Source organism: Felis catus, chromosome D1 (genome assembly GCF_018350175.1).
Source record: "Felis catus isolate Fca126 chromosome D1, F.catus_Fca126_mat1.0, whole genome shotgun sequence".
NCBI lineage: Eukaryota > Metazoa > Chordata > Mammalia > Carnivora > Felidae > Felis > Felis catus.
The window spans coordinates 55,504,386-55,523,739 of record NC_058377.1 but is presented as its reverse complement, the minus strand read 5'-3'; the positions used below and the strand labels follow the sequence as shown (position 1 = coordinate 55,523,739).

General features: G+C 40.7%; 1 protein-coding gene across 3 annotated transcripts in view; it reads left to right on the top strand.

The window, feature by feature from the left end:
- Positions 1 to 9,241: 9,241 nt before the first annotated feature.
- Positions 9,242 to 19,354, top strand: part of ACER3 (alkaline ceramidase 3) — a 168,832-nt gene continuing 158,719 nt past the window's right edge. The window contains exon 1 of one of the 3 annotated variants that reach the window (XM_045038703.1): positions 9,242 to 9,467. In XM_045038703.1, coding sequence (XP_044894638.1) covers positions 9,365 to 9,467 — 103 coding nt within the window. In that variant the 5' untranslated portion in view covers positions 9,242 to 9,364. The remainder of the gene's footprint in view (positions 9,468 to 19,354) is intronic. The other 2 variants (XM_023239409.2, XM_023239410.2) reach the window with 2 other exon arrangements.

Genomic DNA, 19,354 nt, shown 5'->3' with positions numbered 1-19,354 from the left:
TAAATAAACATTAAAAAAAAAAGAGGAAGAAGAATTAGCTAAGGGAACAGGAAGGGAAGGGGAGATTCAAGCTGATGGGAAGATGTCCACAAAGCCCCTCAGTGAGAAAAGTGGCTCTTCTAGGAAAGAGTATTTAAAAGTATTTTAATGTGACTGGAGTGTGGGAGGCAGCAGTAAGGCCTGAGAGGTGGGCAGGGGCCAGGTCAGAGAGAACCCTGCTGGTCATGTCAAGGAGTTTGGACTTTTTCCCACAGGAAAAAGTGGAAATCATTGAAATATGAGCGATTATTCAGAGGAGGGCATTGACAGTTTTGAATTTAAGAAAGCCTCTGGCAGCTGCAGCGGAAAGAATAGTAGTGGAATTAGAACGGGGCAAGAGTTTCCTCAGGGCTGCGAGGGAGGGCACAGGCAATAGTGACCTGGACAGAAACAATGGCAGTGAGAGAAGGAGGGAGGGGGACAGCCAGAAGAACCCATAGGGTGCTAAGTGATTGGATACGGCCGGATGGTGATAGGGAGAAGTCAAGGTTTCTTTCTTTAGCAAACTGGGTCAATGGTTGTTAATTTCACGGTAGTAAGAAGCCAGTGCAAGAGGAACCAATTTGGAGGGCAGACAACGAGATCACCTGAATTTGAGACATGCTGAATTTGAGATCCTTCTGAAATATCCAAGTAGAGCTGTCCAGAAGATAGTTGGAAATGCATGCAGGTCTATGGGGTATCCTGCTAATTGCCCACTCAACATCCTCTCCCTGTTCTTTTCCTAACAGAAGCCAACTTTGGGACAGTGATGTGCCCAGTTAAAACATCTGACTCTCTTGCCAGTCTTCCCGGACTCTCTATAGTTGGTCATGAGACCCAGTTCTGACCAATAAGTGGACATCACTGGGTGGAGGTTCCAGAAAAGGCTATTGTTTTCCTGATAACAATGGACAGACCCAGCTGGCCTTTTACCGTTGTCCTTCTACTTTCTTCCTGCCTAAACAGACTTCTGATGCTTAGACAAGATGCAGCCATTTTGTGACCATGAGGATCAGGCCCTTAGCGTTCTAAGGGAAGCAGAGAAGAAAAACAGAAGGAGTCTGGCACTGTGGAGCTGTTGTGTGGCCCTGAGCTGTCTACCATCTGAGGAAAATAAACCCTAATTTAGTTAAGCCCCTGGGATTGGTTTTCTGTCACTGCAGCAAAACATGACCCTAATTGATTCAGGGCTAAAGCTCTGGAGCCAGATCTGGGTTAGATAGAGATTTGGGTCAACATCTAGATGATAACTGACAGCATTTGGGTGGATACAAGAAAACCAGCACCGGAATAGTCACAAATGTAAATGTTTTCAGTTTTATTTATTTAATCTCTACACCCAACATGGGGCTCAACCTCACAACCCCAAGATCACGAGCTGCAGGGTCCTCTGAGCCAGCCAGGTGCCCACTAATGTAAATGATTCTCATGAGTTGAAGGACAGAGAGGGCTCAATTTGCAGGCAATGTTGAAAGGAGAAATTCCTGTTCACAGGGCAAGTGTCTTTAGGTTACTTTTGTTTGTTGATGTTTCCATAACCACTTAACACAAAACAGTCAATGTAGGGCTATTCAGTTAATACTCAACCCCATGAAATTTATTTTGTAGCAAATTTCGAAGGGCTTACCCAAGGGCAGTGACTCGGTTCATATGTGTGGTGACTTACCTCCCAGGGTGTGGTGTGTTTGGGGCTCAGGAGCTGACTGGGTAAACCTCACTTCTCTGTTTTCCGTGAAACAAGAGCCCTTGGAATTCCTTTCGGAAAGACGAGTATGAGGACCACCCAGGACCTGTATTGCGATTTAACCTGACTGTCCTGTCTTTTCCCAAGATTATTTGCCACAGCCTCCTCATTAATTAGCAAGCTGATCAGGCTAATTTTCCTGATTCCTCTCTTCTCCCCACTCTGCCTCCTACAAAAAAATCCCAAACCCTAAAGTCTACCTGGAAACACGTTTGCCATGTTCCAGAGCTGACACTATTATCCACTATGCCAGATTGCTTCATAAAAGTGGGTGTCTTATTTAACCTGAGAAATATCTGTGGGTTTGCTCACATGCTGGGCACTGGGAACGTAGAGATACGTATGGGTGATCCTTTGTCTCCAGGAACTCATAGCTGCCTTCTGGGTATAAGCTAGTCAACAGGCAATGAGGCCAAGTGAGGGAAATGCACAGGGTGCTAGGGAGCGAGGAAAAGAAAGCACTAACTCTGCCTGAAGGGTGGGGCCTGGTGTCCAGCTACAGACGTGACAGTTGAGCCTTAAAGTCTGAGACTGAGAGTCAAGATTATTCTAGTGATGTTTCTGGAAGAGTAAGCCTCAGCAGGCACATGCACATTTATTGTTTGATGTTTGTCATGTATTATAAGTGAAAACAAGAAACTCCAAAATGATTTGTATTTTTAAACTCTATTTTAATAAAACATACATTTGGGGGTACCTGGGTGGCTCAGTCAGTTAGGCGTTCGACTTCAGCCTAGGTCAGAATCTCGCCATTCCTGAGTTTGAGCCCTGCGTCGGGCTCTCTTGAAAATAAATAAACATTAAAAAATTAAAAAAGAAACAAACATACATCTGCACGTCTTAATAAAACACACACATGCACACATACACAGAAAAAAATGGCCCAAAATAATCACTACCGAGTGATAAAATTTCAGATGATTCATTATATATATATTATATATATATACAATATTTATACAATAAAAATATAATCCACACACACACACTATATATATATATAGTATACATAGTATACTATATATAGTATATATATATACTATAGTATATATATAGTATATATATATTGTATATATATATACTATAGTATATATATAGTATATATATATTGTATATATATATACTATATATAGTATATATAGTATATATATAGTATAGTATATATATACTATATATATATACTATAGTATATATAGTGTATATATATATACACTATAGTATATAGTATATATATACTATAGTATATACTATATACTATACTATAGTATATACTATATATTATACTATATACTATATACTATATACTATATACTATATACTATATACTATATACTATATACTATAGTATATACTATAGTATATACTATATATATATACTATAGTCTATACTATATATATATATACTATACTAGTATAGTATACTATATACTAGTATAGTATACTAGTATATAGTATACTATATACTATAGTATATACTATATATATATAGTATATATATAGTATATATACTATATATACTATAGTATACTATATATATATAGTATATATACTATACTATATATACTAGTATAGTATACTAGTATATAGTATACTATACACTATATATACTATATATAGTATATAGTCATATATATGCCATATATAACTATATACTATATATATACTATATATATAGTATAGTATATACTATAGTATATACTATATATACATATAGTATATATATATACTATATATACTATATACACTATAGTATATATATATAGTATATATACTATACTATATATACTATATAGTATATATATATAGGCACTATATATACTATATAGTATATATATATAGGCACATATAAGCGTCCGACTTCAGCTCAGGTCATGATCTCACAGTTTGTGGGTTCACGCCCCATGTTGGGCTCTGTGCTGACAGCTCAGAGCCTGGAGCCTGCTTCGGATTCTGTGTCTCCCTCTGTCTCAGCCACTCCCCTGCTCATGCTCTGTCTCTCTCTCAAAAATAAACAAACGTTTTAAAAAATTACAAAAAAAAAATCTTACAATAAGCCTATGCGGTAGATATTATGCTTTCACCATTTCATAGTTAACGACATGAAAGTACAAAGAGGTTAAGTTACTTGCCTAAATATGTATAAGTAGTTAGTAGCAGAGTCAGGATTTGAATGTAAGCGGCTGGCTCAGAGCCCTTTCACACACACTTTCTGTCTCTCTCTCTCTCTAAAATGTAAATAAACATTAAAAAAAGGGGCGCCTGGGTGGCTCAGTCGGTTAAGCGTCCGACTTCAGCTCAGGTCATGATCTCGCAGTCCGTGAGTTCAAGCCCCGCATCGGGCTCTGGGCTGACCGCTCAGAGCCTGGAACTTGTTTCGGATTCTGTGTCTCCTTCTCTCTCTGACCCTCCCCCATTCATGCTCTGTCTCTCTCTGTCTCAAAAATAAATAAACGTTAAAAAAAAAAAGTTAAAAAAAATTAAAGTATACAATTTTGGGGGTTGTCAGTTCGAGCCCCACGTTGGGTGTAAAGATTACTTAAAAAGGTAAAAAAATCTTTAAAGAAAAATAAAGTATGCTATTATATTTTAATTTTTGGCATATTCAGAGTTGTACAATCAAGACCATGCTCTAATTTTAGAACACTTTCATCGTTCCCAAAGAAACCTTGTACCCATTAGAAGTCACTTCCTATTCCCACTCCCTGTTTCAGCCAACCACGAATTTACTTTCTATCTCTAAAGGTTTGCCTCCTCTGGATGTTTTATGCAAATGGAATTATACAATATGTACCCTTTCGGGTTTGGCTTCTTTGATGAGGTATAATGTTTTCAAGGTTCATTCATGTTGTATTATGTATCAGTATTTCATTCCTTCTTATTGTCAGTAATATTCCATGGCATGGATATCTTATATTTTAGTAATCCATTCATCAGCTCCGACTCTTTGGCTATTACGAGTAAAGCTGCTATGAGCATTCTTGTACAGGTTTTTGTGGACGGATGTTTTCAAATTTCTTGGCATATAGCTAAGAGTAGAATTGTTAGGTCATATGGCAACTCTGCTTAATATTCTGAAGTGCCAAACTGTTTCCCAAAGTGCTTGTATCATTTTACATACCATCAATGCATGAGGGTTCCAATTTCTCTGCATCTTCGACAATATTTGTTCTTGTTTTTTTTTTTTTTAACGTTTATTTATTTTTGAGACAGAGAGAGACAGAGCATGAACAGGGGAGGGGCAGAGAGAGAGGGAGACACAGAATCGGAAGCAGGCTCCAGGCTCCGAGCTGTCAGCCCAGAGCCCGACGCGGGGCTCGAACTCACGGACCGCGAGATCGTGACCTGAGCCGAAGTCGGCCGCTTAACCAACTGAGCCACCCAGGCGCCCCTATTTGTTCTTGTTTTGCATTTTGATTATAGTCACCCTAGCATACGTGAAGTGGCAGGCATCTCATTGTGGTTTTGATTTGTGTATCTCTAATGGCAAACGTGAACAGCTTTTCTGTTCTGATTATTGACATTTGTTTATCTTCCTTAGAGAAATGTTTATTCATCTGCTTTGCCCATTTTTAATTGTGTTTGTTTTGTGTGTGTTTTTATTGAGTTGTAAAAGTTCTTTGTATATTCTGAATACAAGTTTCTTATCCAATATATTGTTTGTAAATATTTCTTCCCATTTTGGGGCTGTCTTTTCACTTTCTTGATGGTATTACTTGCAACCAAAAGTTTTTAGTTTTGATGAAGTCCAATTTATCTATTTTTTCTTTTGTTGCTTGTGCTTTTGTGATTTTTTTTTAAAGTTTATTTATCTTGAGAGAGACAGAGTCAGTGCGAGCAGGGGAGGAGCTGAGAGAGAGGGAATCCCAAGCAGGCTCTGTGCTGCCAGCGTCGGGCTCAGACCCACGAAATCACAAGATCATGACCTGAGCCGAAACCAAGAGTCTGACGCTTAACTGGCGAACCCACCCAGGCGCCCCTGCTTTTGTGATTGTATGTAAGAATCCACCACCTAACCTTAGGTAACAAAAATTTACTTGTATGTAAACTAAGAGATTTATAGTTTTAACTCTTACATGTAACTCTATGATCCATTTTGAGTTAATTTTATTCAGTGGCAGGAAGGAGTCTAATATCCTTTTGCGTGTGAATATCCAGTAGCCCCAGCACCATTTGTTGAAAAGACTATTCTTTCCCTGTTGAATTGTCTTGACATCCTTGTTGAACATGAACTGACCAAAAATGTAAGGGGTTTATTTCTGGGATCTTCATCTTATTCCAGTAATCTGCATGTTTTTCCTTATGCCAGTATTATACTGCCTTGATTAGCATAGCTTTGCAGTGTTGAAATTGGGAGGTGTGAGTCCTCCAACTCTGATCTCTTTCAAGCCAGTTTTGGCTTTTCAGGGTCCCTACATTTCCATGCATTTGCTTTTACATTTGGGAAAAACTTGTCAGCTAGACAGAGAGATAGACGTTGCTGAGGGAACTGTGAAATCCATTTTGTTTTTTGAAAGTGATATTACCGCAGTGCTTTCCTGGTCAGGGAAATGTTTCTCTCCTAAATTTTGTCCCGGTCACAGTAGAGGTTTTTTGTTTGTTTGTTTTGTTTTGTTTTGTTTTGTTTTCCACTGTTGATGAAAATGTGATGAAATATGCAGGGTATTGATTTAGTCAAGGCTTCATCTCCTGCCTTGAGTCACTTGGCTGGGTCAGTGGTTCTTTCTACATAGGGGTTCCCACAACACCCTACTTTTTGGTTTAGTCCTAGCAAAATATTATCACATTATCACACTCTATTTTTGTGGCCTCTCCCCTGTTTTTGTTGTAATCTCATCAGCAAATCACTGTTTTAAAGATTTTATTGCTAAGTAATCTCTACACCTAAAGTGGGGCTTGAACCCACAATCCCAAGATTAAGAGTCCCATGCTCTACCAACTGAGCCAGCCAGGTACTCCAGCAAATCACTTTTGAGTATGTATTTCTGCATATTCACTTTGAATATACAAATATCTGTATATTTATTCATTTATACATTATATACACATGATTCTTATACATATTTAAAAACATACACAAAACAGAAATTTTAGAGGTTGAAATTGAAAAAATGCTTAGAAATAGAAGTTTCCCCAGGCCTCAATGGCTTTTATTTCTCTGTAGATTACCCTCCTGGATTCTTCCTATATTTACCTCCGTGTGTTCCCAGCACCCAGCCAAGGGCCAAGCTCCATGCCTGCTGTTCAAAAGAGAATTTTCAGATATCCTGCTATTTCTATTAAAATACACTGCCTCTATTCCTAGGTTCTGCACCCTGCAAGTAAAGATTTTGCATCTATTGTCTGCTACGGTCACTTTGCAGAGAGGCCATAGGCTCATTTCCCCATTTTCTCTTTTACTTTTGATTATACCTTATCCGACTAGTTCCTTTAGAAAATACCAATTGTGCCATCCTTAACTACAATCTTCAGTTCAAACTGCGTGGTCAGGCAGAGTCCTGGGTGGTAGGACCATAAAGAATGGCTAGCAAGTGGGGCACCTGGGTGGCTCAGTCGGTTAAGCACCTGACTCTCGCTTTCAGCTCAGGTCGCGATCTCACAGTTTGTGGGATCAAGCCCCCTGTGCTGACAGTGTAGGCCCTGCTAGGGATTCTCTCTTTCCCTGTCTCTCTCTGCCCCTCCCCTGCTTGTTTACTCTCTCTCTCTCAAAATAAATAAACTTAAAAAAAAAGTAAAGAAAAAAAAAAGAATGGACAGCAAGATTTCTGATCAGGATGTATCACTGGAGGATGTGGACAAAGGGCAAGGGAGCTCTTGGGGTGAAAATTAGGCAGTGCTTCAGGAAGCTAATTTAATTTAATTTTAATTTTTTTTTTTTAGAGAGAGAGAGAGGGGGAGATAATGAGAGTAGGGAAGAGAGACAGGAGAGGCTCCATGCTCCCTCCATGCAGGGCTCGAACCCATGACCCTGGTATCACAACCTGAGCTGAAATCAAGAGTCAGATACTTAACTGACTGACCCAGTTACCCCAGGAAGCTAGATTTTAAAGGGCCAGTGAGAGCCAAATAGAGAAGAGTGGAAGACAGTCCAGCTGAACAGCAGAGCAAAGGCTGAGATGGAATGGACCCAGTACACTCCCAGCTAAGGAAGAGTTTGTATAGCTGAACACAAGGGGCAGGGATAGTTGTAATTTTTTTTTTTAATTTTTTTTTCAACGTTTATTTATTTTTGGGACAGAGAGAGACAGAGCATGAACGGGGGAGGGGCAGAGAGAGAGGGAGACACAGAATCGGAAACAGTCTCCAGGCTCTGAGCCATCAGCCCAGAGCCTGACGCGGGGCTCGAACTCACGGACCGCGAGATCGTGACCTGGCTGAAGTCGGACGCTTAACCGACTGCGCCACCCAGGCGCCCCTGTAATTTGTTTTTTAAAGATCCCTCCAGGGGCACCTGGGTGGTTCACTGGTTAAGCATCTGACTCTTGATTTTGGCTCAGGTCATGATCTCATGGTTGTGAGATAGAGCCCCTTGTCTGGCTCTACAGTGACAGTATGGAGCCTGCTTGGGATTCTCTCTCCCTCTCCCTCTGCCCCTCCCACGCTTGCACTTGCTCTTTCTCTTTGCAAGAAAACAAAACAAACCCAAAAAACAAACAAACAAAACCATTTAAACGACCCCTCCAGCAACTCTGTGGAGTATTACAGTCTTGAGGCTGGAAGAAGCGGAGGCTGTTGGTTGCCTGGAGAGTAAGGGCACAATTATAGGTAGACAGTAGAAACCTCTGGGTTTGGAAGCCTGAACTGAGGCATGCAAGCTCTGCTTTAGTTGAATTCTTTTACAGGATCTGAATGCCCTCGCCCTCAACCTCCCCGCCCCCGCCTTTTTTTTTTTTTTTTTTTTTTTTTTTTTGCTCCAGGGTTGTTGCCCTTTCCCTTTGTTCCCAAGAGACACTTACTTATATCTTTATCAGAAAAGCACTGTTTATTTCCTAGGAGTCCCCGGGGCTGGGAGAGTTCTGTTTCTGGGTTCCGTTTGAGGCCTGCGGTCAAAGGAAGACGCTGAGAAAGACGCTGTGCCTCTGCACAGGTTTTATCAAGCCAGGGCTTGCCGATGGCTTCAACCCAACCCGCCTTAGTTTAATCAAACCACACACACAGACACACACGTACAAAGAGATAGAGTCTCTGACACGTCCAGACAGAAAACAGCCTCAGGGATATCAGAAACCCCAAGCCTACAGCCAGGGGCGTGTCTGGGCGGGACAGGCAGCCTGGGTAACCGTCGTCCCGGTGACCTGATCACAGCCCTTTCCTGGGAAAAGGAACCCTCTCCCCCCCCCCCCCCAACCAGGGGAACCCCTGTGGCCTCGGGGTGGGCGGGGCGCCTCCTGGCGAGGGCGGCCTGGAGGCGCCGGTGGGCGGGGTCTCCCGCCGGGCACTGCCGCTGACGGAGCCGGCCCCTCCCCTAAGGGAGAGAGGGTGGGCGGAGCGTTCGGTGGGCGCGAGAGCAGGGCCCGAGCCGGCCTGGGAGCTTGCCGAGCCGATCGCGGCCAGCGGAGCGCCTGGGCGGCGGCGGCGGCGGCGGCGGCGGCTGCGTGCGCGATGGCTCCGGCCGCGGACCGCGAGGGCTACTGGGGCCCCACGACGTCCACGCTGGACTGGTGCGAGGAGAACTACGCGGTGACCTGGTACATCGCCGAGTTCTGTGAGTGCGGGCGCCCGGGCCTGAGGCGGGAGGCAGGGAGGGAGGGCGCCGGTCCGAGGGGAGACGCCGCGTGAGGAAAGCGGAGGGCGGACCTGGCCGCCCAGGGAGGCACCAGGCCTGGCTGGGGAGGTGGAGTGGGGAGCCCCGGCCTGGGGGCAGGAATGGGAGCTCTGCCGAGGAGGGGAGCGGATGGGGGAATCCAGTGTGTCGGGTGAGGCGTGCCGGGGTCCGAACGGGTTGGGGAGGGTTGAGTTTGGGGATCGGAAGAGAAGTGGGGAGCCCCCCGCTGGACCTGAGGGGAGGCCTGAGGGGCAGGACTGGGGATGGGAATTCCTTTATGACGGGAGCAGTGGGGCAGGCTGGGGCGGCCCTAGAGGAGGTGGGGAGAGTGGAGGATTCTGCTGGTTAGAATGAGGGCCTGGGACACCTGCTCCTACTGTTGCTGCCACCACCTTCGGCCTTAAGGGCACAGGAGAAGGGAACAGGTCCTTAGTCTCACCCCAAACGTGGAAACTCCCAGGTCTTTTCCTTCCTCTTTCTCTGTTTTCTTCGGACCTCTTCGTCACCTCCAGGGAAGGTGTCGGGCTCACAGGAGCACAGGGGACCAAGTCCCTGTGCCACTCTGCCTGCTTCCTTTCCTACTACCTAAGGGTTAGAGTTCATTTGAGGACACTACTTCCACTGATTGCACCTTCTGAGGACTTGGGGAAAAATCCTTCTCCAACTGCTTGCCCCTGACAGGCACCAATTGCCCCCTAGGTAGGTAGGTAGGTAGGTAGGTAGGTAGGTAGGTAGGTGTGTGTGTGTGTGCGTGTGTGTGTGTGTATTTCCCCAGCTCTTACTCCACTAAGTTAGGAGAGCACAGGAAAAATCTGCCATTTCTTTTATGCACTTTACGTGGGTTAAATTTTGAGAGCACAATGTTTGATCCTTCTTCCGGTACCTACCTGTTTCTGGCAAAGTATAGAGAATATATATATATACGTATACGTACGTATATGCATACGTATATACATATACGTATGCATATACGTACGTATACGTATATACATATATATACGTATATATATATACGTACATATATATACATATACATATACGTATATACGTATGTATATACGTATGTGTATATATATATATACACATACGTATATACATACGTATGTGTATATATATATATGTATATATATATATACATATACATACGTATATGTATATATATATATGTATATATGTATACATATATATATGTATATATGTATGTATATATATACATACATATGTATATATGTATGTATATATATATATACATATACATACGTATATGTATATATATATATGTATATATATATATATATATATATTTTTTTTTTTGGCTATTACTGCCGCCTTTTAATTGGACCCACTTTCTCAGGGCATGAAGCAACTCTTCTTAGCTAACCTTCCCATTGCTACCGCCTTTTCCCAGACATTTGTTTGGCTTTGTAGGGAAGAGGCAAGAGTTTCGTGCCAGCTGATCCCACTTGATTCTCTTCACAGTAGTTTGCTCAATAAAAAAAGAAGCCCGAACTCTTGTTAGTGTTCAAGATTTTAAACCATTCCTTTGAAACCATGATTTGCGCCGAGAGTCACGTTTCCTGAACTACTAAAGTAATAATTTTTATATAATAATGGAAGAATATGGGCAGAGGGATCACTTGTAGTATAATTACTTGGCAGCCCAAATGTTGGCAAGGAAGCGCTTTACCAATTTGTTGTTAGATCATGTTGGCAAGCCCATACCTGGTCCAGAGAAGGTCCGTGAGAGGAAGGGACTTAAAATCATGCTTTCTGAACCGGAAGCGTGTAACATGGAAGAACAACATGAAGACATTGCCATGGTCTTCAAACATTGGATGGGCTGTCATACAGAGCAGTTAAACTTTCTAAATTTCTCTAGAATGTGGAATTAGAGTATATGGATGGAAACTAACAGTAAGGGGAGAGATTTTGCTTCAGCCTAAGGAAACTTTTTAACTGAAGATAAGCATGGAATGGCTTGCCTGGAGGTGGAGGTCACTGGAAGTGTTGAAACAGACATTACTGAACTAACTCACATGAATGTTTTATAAGAAATTATTTAGTAAAGAAAAGGGGTTGGCTTTAGTTGACCTTTAGGCCCTTTGCATATTTATGGGTAGATATAAGTAATAATGGCTCTTAGTTTAGAACCAGGGATTAGAATCAAGAGAAAACTGACAGTTAAGTCATGTGAGCTATGAGGGTGCAAGATAGCTGTTCTGCCAGATAGCTGTGAGAAATGGGAAATGGCTTTTGGTCTTAATGTCCTCAGAGGAGGAAACTGAGAAGACTGCAGGGTGGGTTTTGACATAGGAATCAAGGGTTGCAAGAAGAAAGTAAGTGAATGTTGGCTGCCCTTTGCACATGTGCCTTGGGAGAAAATTATTTGGAGGAAGTTGAGGTCAAGTCTTTTTACCCAGGAAGCAGAGGGTATCCATCATTTTTTGGAGTAAGAGAATTTAATCTTTGAAGAATATGCTGGTTAATAATGATGTGTTTAAAATAAATACAATTATATCATTATTATGATATTTACATTAATGATAGGAATAGTAAAGATAATGATGATAATAGCCATATGTAAGTGCTTACTGTATACCACACTTTGCTAAGCACTTCCTCTTCTCTCTTTCAGTCTTTACCTAAGGTTGCAAAAAGTGATGTAGAGATGGTGTTTAAGTTGAGGTCTGATTCTAAAGCTAAGTCATACAGAGAAAGACAGATACCATATGTTTTCACTCTTATGTGGATCCTGAGAAACTTTACAGAAGACCATAGGGGAGGGGAAGGAAAAAAAAAAAAAAAAAAGAGAGAGAGGGAGGGAGCCAAACCACAAGAGACTCTTAAAAACTGAGAATAAACTGATGCTTGATGGGGGGTGGGAGGGAGGGGAGGGTGGGCGATGGGCATTGAGGAGGGCACCTGTTGGGATGAGCTTTGGGTGTTGTATGGAAACCAATTTGACAATAAATTTCATATTAAAAAAATAAAAAAATAAAAATAAATAAAGATTAAATGAGATAAAAAAAATAAAGCTACTATATCTTGTACTATCACACACTCATTGTTTTGTCCCTGCATGCAAGAAGTAAGGACAGGTGAAATAGAATACTGTCACAACGGACAAATTGAATAATCATTCATGAACCCCGTCTTTCAGCACTAGGCTGTGTGTATTTTGAGTAATAAAAAGAGGAGTTTGGGGAATTGCATGTTCAGATATGGCAGCAGTTCTTAGTCACTGAAATACCAGAAAATCTTTCTTCTTAACATCACCCAAGATCATTTCAAATTCCTTTTCTGTTTTTTTTTCATTTTTTTTTCAAATTCCTTTTTTGTTTGAGCAGATTGCAAAGGTAGAGGTTTTCTCTTTAGTTGTGAAATAATGTGTTCCTTGATATGCCAGAAGTTATAGGTACAGGCAGTCCTCACTCTTTATAGTTGTGTAGGACAGCACAAAGGACCTTGCAAGTTAAAACCTGGCAAAGTAGTCTTAATAATCAATGGGAAAAGTTATGATTGTTTTGTCACCTTTTAAATTTTTTTGTCAAGCACTGTAAACTCTCTTATTGTTGGTTATAGATATATAGAGAAATGAAAAAATAGTAAAACTAATGTTTAGTATACTATAATTTGAAACATCATCCTTTTCTCACAACCACTTTCTTCATTTATGTGGGTAAGTTTGTCTTCATTAAGTTCCTCTGGCTGCATATCTAGAGTCTCTGGAATGGCAGCAGTCAACATTGTCAGTGTCGGCGGTTTCTTCAATAACTCCGTTTATGTTTGATTGGAATTTCACTTCCAACATTATCACTTTTTGTTTCTTTGCTACACTTTCATCATTTTTGGCCATTTCCCTCTTTTGATGATTCATGTTTGTAAAATATCACCTACATTCATCACCAGAGACAAGGAAGCAACTCAGCTACATGCCTTGCTGTCTGTACATGAACTGATTAACAGATGTGCAGTGAATAATCACCAACAGTTTTTGCTTTGATGTCTTATCCATTGTTAGATATTTAGGCAGTTGGGGTGCCTGGGTGGCTCTGTAGTTAAGTGTCCGACTTTGGCTCAGGTCATGATCTCATGGCTTGTGAGTTCGATCCCCGTGTCGGGCTCTGTGCTGACAGCTGGGAGCCTGGAGCCTGTTTCAGATATTCATTCTCTCTCTCTCTCTCTCTCTCTCTCTCTCTCTCTCTCTCTGCCCCTCCCCTGCTCACACTCTCTCTCTCCAGAACAAATAAACATTAAGAAAAAAAAATTAAAAAAAAAAAAGAAATTTAGGCAGAGAGTTAATTTTCTCTCAGCACTTTAAATATGCTATTCATTATCTCCTGGCTTTTATCGTTGCTGATGAGAGGTCTACCATCAGCTTAATTTTTGTTCCTTCGCAGCTCATTTTGTCAAATCCAGCAACAGACTTTGAAAGAAGTGACTTTTCAAGTGAGTTAGGTGCTGATTGTGATGTGCTTCTATTATTTACATAGTGATTCGTGGACTGAACACCTAGTCGTGAAGTTTGCACTATATTCAGTCACTCACGGTTAATGTACTGTGGTACCTGAAATTTGAATTGTGTTGTTGGGGAATTGGAATTATTTAACTAAACTGTGTACCTGGAATTTGTGCATATTAGAACTCTTTAAAGTGAAGATTTCCTGTGCATTTCTATTCTTTACAACATTCCTAGTGAGTAGGTACGTGGACTTCCCACTTTATTGATGCAGGAAGTTAAGTAAACTGCTCAGCATCATACAGCTATTAAGTGGCAGAAATGGTATTCAAATATGGGTCTGACAATTCTTTCTACTAACACATAGTTCTGTGGGAAGTGGAATTTCAAGCACTGTTAGTTTCGTGGAAGAAATGTTACCTAAAGGGAGGTGGAAAGGAATCCTTTAATTATGGTCTCAGAGGAGAATTACCCAGATAAACTATAGTGTATAGAATATGCAACTATATAAAGTCACCTGTTCAAGGTGGCTGATAGGCCAGTGGGGGTATAAATAGGTAAGTACTATTAGGCATTTTCTGTTTTCAAGGGAAACGCATTACTCAAAATGTACTTGAAAGAAGAATGTCCCAAATTGATGTATTATGAAGGAGGGTTTATTGGAAAGCCAAAAAAAATTATAATTTCTAATTATGGGTTTTATAGAGGTTACCTCAGTCTGAGGGGGTAACTTAGTAAGACTTTCATGAATGGGGAGAATGGGTGGTAACTTCTGGTAGGACCATCCAGCCATCTCCCTTTTGTCCTTGGGCTAGAATGATTCAATCTGGGTAGATACCATCCTTCTCGTAGCTTTGTTGTCCCCCTCCCCATCCTATTCATAGGAATTGGACAGAAGCAAAGTAGGACAACCCTCAGTTTTTATAACATTATTATGGGATTTGCTTAGATGAGGTTTTTCTTTGACACTATAGCACAAGACCAGAGAGGCTTCAACCAGCCTGTCTCCCATACACATATGCCACTCAAGGCATCTAGCTGCTAGTGGCTCATTGCTACCTTTCTTTTCCTTTCCTTTTTCCAGGCCCCCTCCCACCCATCTTCTCTGAATTGTAGCCTCAAGTAAGTGAGTGTGCTTCAGACTTCTTTTGGTCCTGGAGTTCTGTGGGCTGGTAGAGGTGATACTCCTGTCACCTAAGGAAGGCAGTGATTTTCCTGAGGGTTATTGACAGGCAAGCAGCACTGCTTCACACATAGCTCAAAGTAGTAAGTCAGCTGAAGACTGAGGCCAAGTGAAGGGCCAAATTCAGTGTACAAAAAGATTTAGATTTAATATGTACAAGTCAAAGATTGCCAGTAAATTGTTTCCAGTGCTGTGATGGATGTATATATGTGGTGCATTGGAATACAAGGAGAAGTTACTCGTTAAGAGCTTAAAGTATAAAAGCTTTACAGTGTTAATACTGGAAGAACTGCCCTACAGTTTATTTATTTATTTAAATTTGTTTAATTGTGCAAAAATGCACATAGAATAAAATTTACCATTTTAACATGTATAGCTTAGTAGTGTTAAGTATCTTCATGTTGTCTTGCAATGAATCGCTAGAACTCTTCATTTTGCAAAACTGTAACTCCGTACCCATTAAATAACTGCCCATTCCTTCTTCCTCCCAGACCCTGGTGACCACTCTTCTACTTTCTGTCTCTGTCAATTTGACTACTCTAGGTGTCTCATATAAAGACAGTGCTGTCTTTGTCTTTTTTGACTGGCTTATTTTATTTAGCATAGTGTCTGTGTAGGTCAATCCATGTTGTAGCATTAGTTAGAATTTCCTTCTTTTTAAAGCCTGAATAAAACTCCATTATGTATATATACTACATTTTGCTTATCCATTCCTCTGTTGATAGACATATGGGTTGTTTCCACCTCTTGGCTATTGTCAATAGTGCTGCCATGAACATGGGTGTACAAATATCTCTTTGTGACCCTAAAGTGGAATTGCTGGATCATATGGTGACATAGCAGCTATTTAAACCTGTTCATTAGAAAGAAATCCTTTTATTATTTTCTTTCTTGGGTCCCATGCATTTATTATTATTATTATTACTTAAATTGTAATTTATTATTACTTATATGTAAGTTGTTAATGTACTTTATCTCCATCTTAATTAAATAAAGGTGCACGTAACTGCCAGAGGAGTTCTAGTCACTGTTACCACACTGTATTGATCCACGTGAGGTGTGTAATGTCTTGATATAATTCTAGTCCAAAATAAAACAGCGTAATATTTTCACTAAAGCCTGGTTGTGGATAAATATGATTTTTGAAATATTGAAAATAGTAGAAATAACAATAGCGAACATTATGAGACAGTTAATAGATGCAAAGCTCTATGTGTATAGGATCTCATTAGGATCCCTGTTATAATCCTTATAATAGCTCTTTTAAGTGAGATTCTTGTTAGTTGTCTTACAAAGGTGGAAGTTGAGGGCTCATAGAGGGGTTAAATAACTTTGTACAAAGTTGTTTACTTTGCAAGTGGCAGAGCCAGGATTTGAACTCACACAATCTGACTGTAGAGCACATTCTCCTTCCTTTCTCTCTTTTTCTTTTTTACTTTTAAAATTAGCTTTTCGTGGGGCGGCTGGGTGGCCCAGTCAGTTAAGTGTCTGATTCTGCTGTCAGCACAGAGCCCACTTCAGATCTTCTGTTCCCCTCTTTCTCTGCCCCTCCCCCCCTCAAAAATAAGCATTTTTTAAAAATTAGTTTTTTGAGGCATAATTTACTTAAAATGCATCCATTTTAAGTGTATGGTTTGAAAAATTTTGACAGGTGTATATATCTATGTAACCACCATTGCAGTCAAGACGTAGATTTTCTATCACCCTAAAAAAGTTACCCAGCAGAGCACTTAGTTGTAACCATATAGTATACTGCTTGATCTCTAAGGTAGGTACTGTTATAATCCTAATTTGCAGTTAAGACATTACAGTTTAGGAAGATTAAATAACTTGCATAACTTGCCCTCGGTCACACACTATTTTTTTTAAATGTTTGTTTATTTTTGAGAGATAGACAGAGAATGAGCAGGGGAGGGACAGAGAGAGAGGGAGACACAGAATCTGAAGCAGGCTCCAGGCCTCGAGCTGTCAGCACAGAGCCCAGTGCGGGGCTTGAACTCAAAAGTCGTGAGATCATGACCTGAGCCAAAGTTGGATACTCAGCTGACTGAGCCACCCACGTGTCCCCCTCGGTCACACACTATTAAGTGGCAGAGCCTAAGTGACCCAGGAGCCTTTTGATTCCAAAGATATGCTCTTAATACCATACTATGTTGCCTCCCTTCATTACTACTTTTTCAGACCTCAGTGGGTCCAGGGACCTCAGATTGGGAACTAGTGGTCTGATGCTTTCATTTTACTTGTAAGAAGAAAGACCTTGAGTATTGAAGTGATTTGCCTAAGATTATGTTACAAATTAGTGGTAAAACCTACGCCAGAATCCATATTCAGTAGTTTTTCAGGGAAATGGTAGCTGCTGAGGAAGATGATGTCAGTGTTGCTGATGTCATATTGTTAATGAGTTACCAGATCATAGGACTTCCTCAGAAGGAAGAGCTCCCAATGGGCTAATTTTTATGGTGAAGATACCTAACATCTATAGTATGCTTTACAGCAGTGCTTCTCAGAGGTAAATGTGCATGTTAATTACCTTGAGATCTTGTTAAAGTGCATATTCTGATTAAGTAGGTGTGGAATGTGGCCTTAGATTCTGCATTTCTTATAAGTTCTCAAGTGATTCCAGTGCTTCTGGTCTGGAGCTATACTTGGAGGAACAAGGGTTCAGGTTCACAAAGCACGTTTAATTCTTTTTTTCCTGTGATGTGTAGGTGTTATCCCTGTTTGTATGTAAGGAAACCAAGTTCAAAAGGATAAGTGATTTGTTCAGGATCATAGGGCTGGTACTGGAACCTATGTTTCTAACTTTGAAAACCAAGCTAGGTGTTGAAACCCTCCAGCCCCCATTCACAGTAACAAGACTGAAAACACTGCATGTGAAGGAGAGCTTGGAAGTGATTGTCCTGGGTAGTAAGCAAAATTGAACTTAAAATTGAACTTACTTTTTCATTTCAGAAAGTTTTCATTCTCATTTGCTCCTAACACTTTTGCCAAGCTCAAACCAAACCACTTTTTAGACTTAACTCTGTAGTTAGTAATTAGTGTTTAGTAGTACTTGAAGGCTGAGAGCATTTTGAAGTCTCATCCTGACTTAGTTTTACCCATGTTGTCAAAGATACTAACTAGGAAGAATTGTCATTTGGTAGCACATGTTGGAAGAAGTGATAGATTTTTATTGTTTTAATGGAACAGTAATTGGTGGGTGGGTAAATAAGAAGAACAAATACCTCAAATAATAAATTGGGGAAGTTTACTAAGCCAGAATACATAGAATAGTGAACATTTAAATGAAAATCTTGTCCAGTGCATTATTATCTTAGGTTAAAATTTTAAGTTGTTTCTTTGATTTTGGGTTCACCCTGTTCCTTTGCCAACTGTTTCCCAGTCAGTGGGGAAAAAAAAAAAAAAAAAAAAGCCCTGACTTGGAGGGTTTTAGGTAATGCAGAGAGCATTTTAAAAGAAGTAGGGGCATGGAGACACATTTTAGGACCCAGCAAAATGATAGAGCCCAAAAGAGACAGCAAAAGCAGTTAATGGGGACACAAAAGTCCTAGATGTTTTACTGTGGGGAAAGTACATAGTATAATGACTTGGAGTCTGAATCAAGATTCCTATTTGTTGCATCGAATGTTGTGACTTTGGGCAGATCCCTTAATCCTTCTTTGTATCAGTGTGTTTTCTTTTTTTTTTTTTTTTTTCAATTTTTTAATGTTTATTTTTTTTTTTAATTTTTTTTTTTTTAACGTTTATTTATTTTTGAGACAGAGAGAGACAAAGCATGAACGGGGGAGGGTCAGAGAGAGGGAGATACAGAATCTGAAACAGGCTCCAGGCTCTGAGCTGTCAGCACAGAGCCCGACGCGGGGCTCGAACTCACGGACCGCGAGATCATGACCTGAGCCCAAGTCAGCCGCTTAACCGACTGAGCCACCCAGGCGCCCCTTAATGTTTATTTTTGAGAGAGAGAGCGAGCGAGCATGAGCAGGGGAGGGGGGGAGAGAGAGAGAGAGGAAGAAACAGAATCTAAAGCAGGCTCCAGGCTCTGAGCTGTCAGCATAGAGTCCGACGTGGGGCTTGAACTCACAGATCATGACCTGAGCCGAAGTTGGACGCTTAACCTACTGAGCCACCCAGGCACCCCATGTATCAGTTTATTTTCTATAATATGAAAATAATGATATCCAAGAG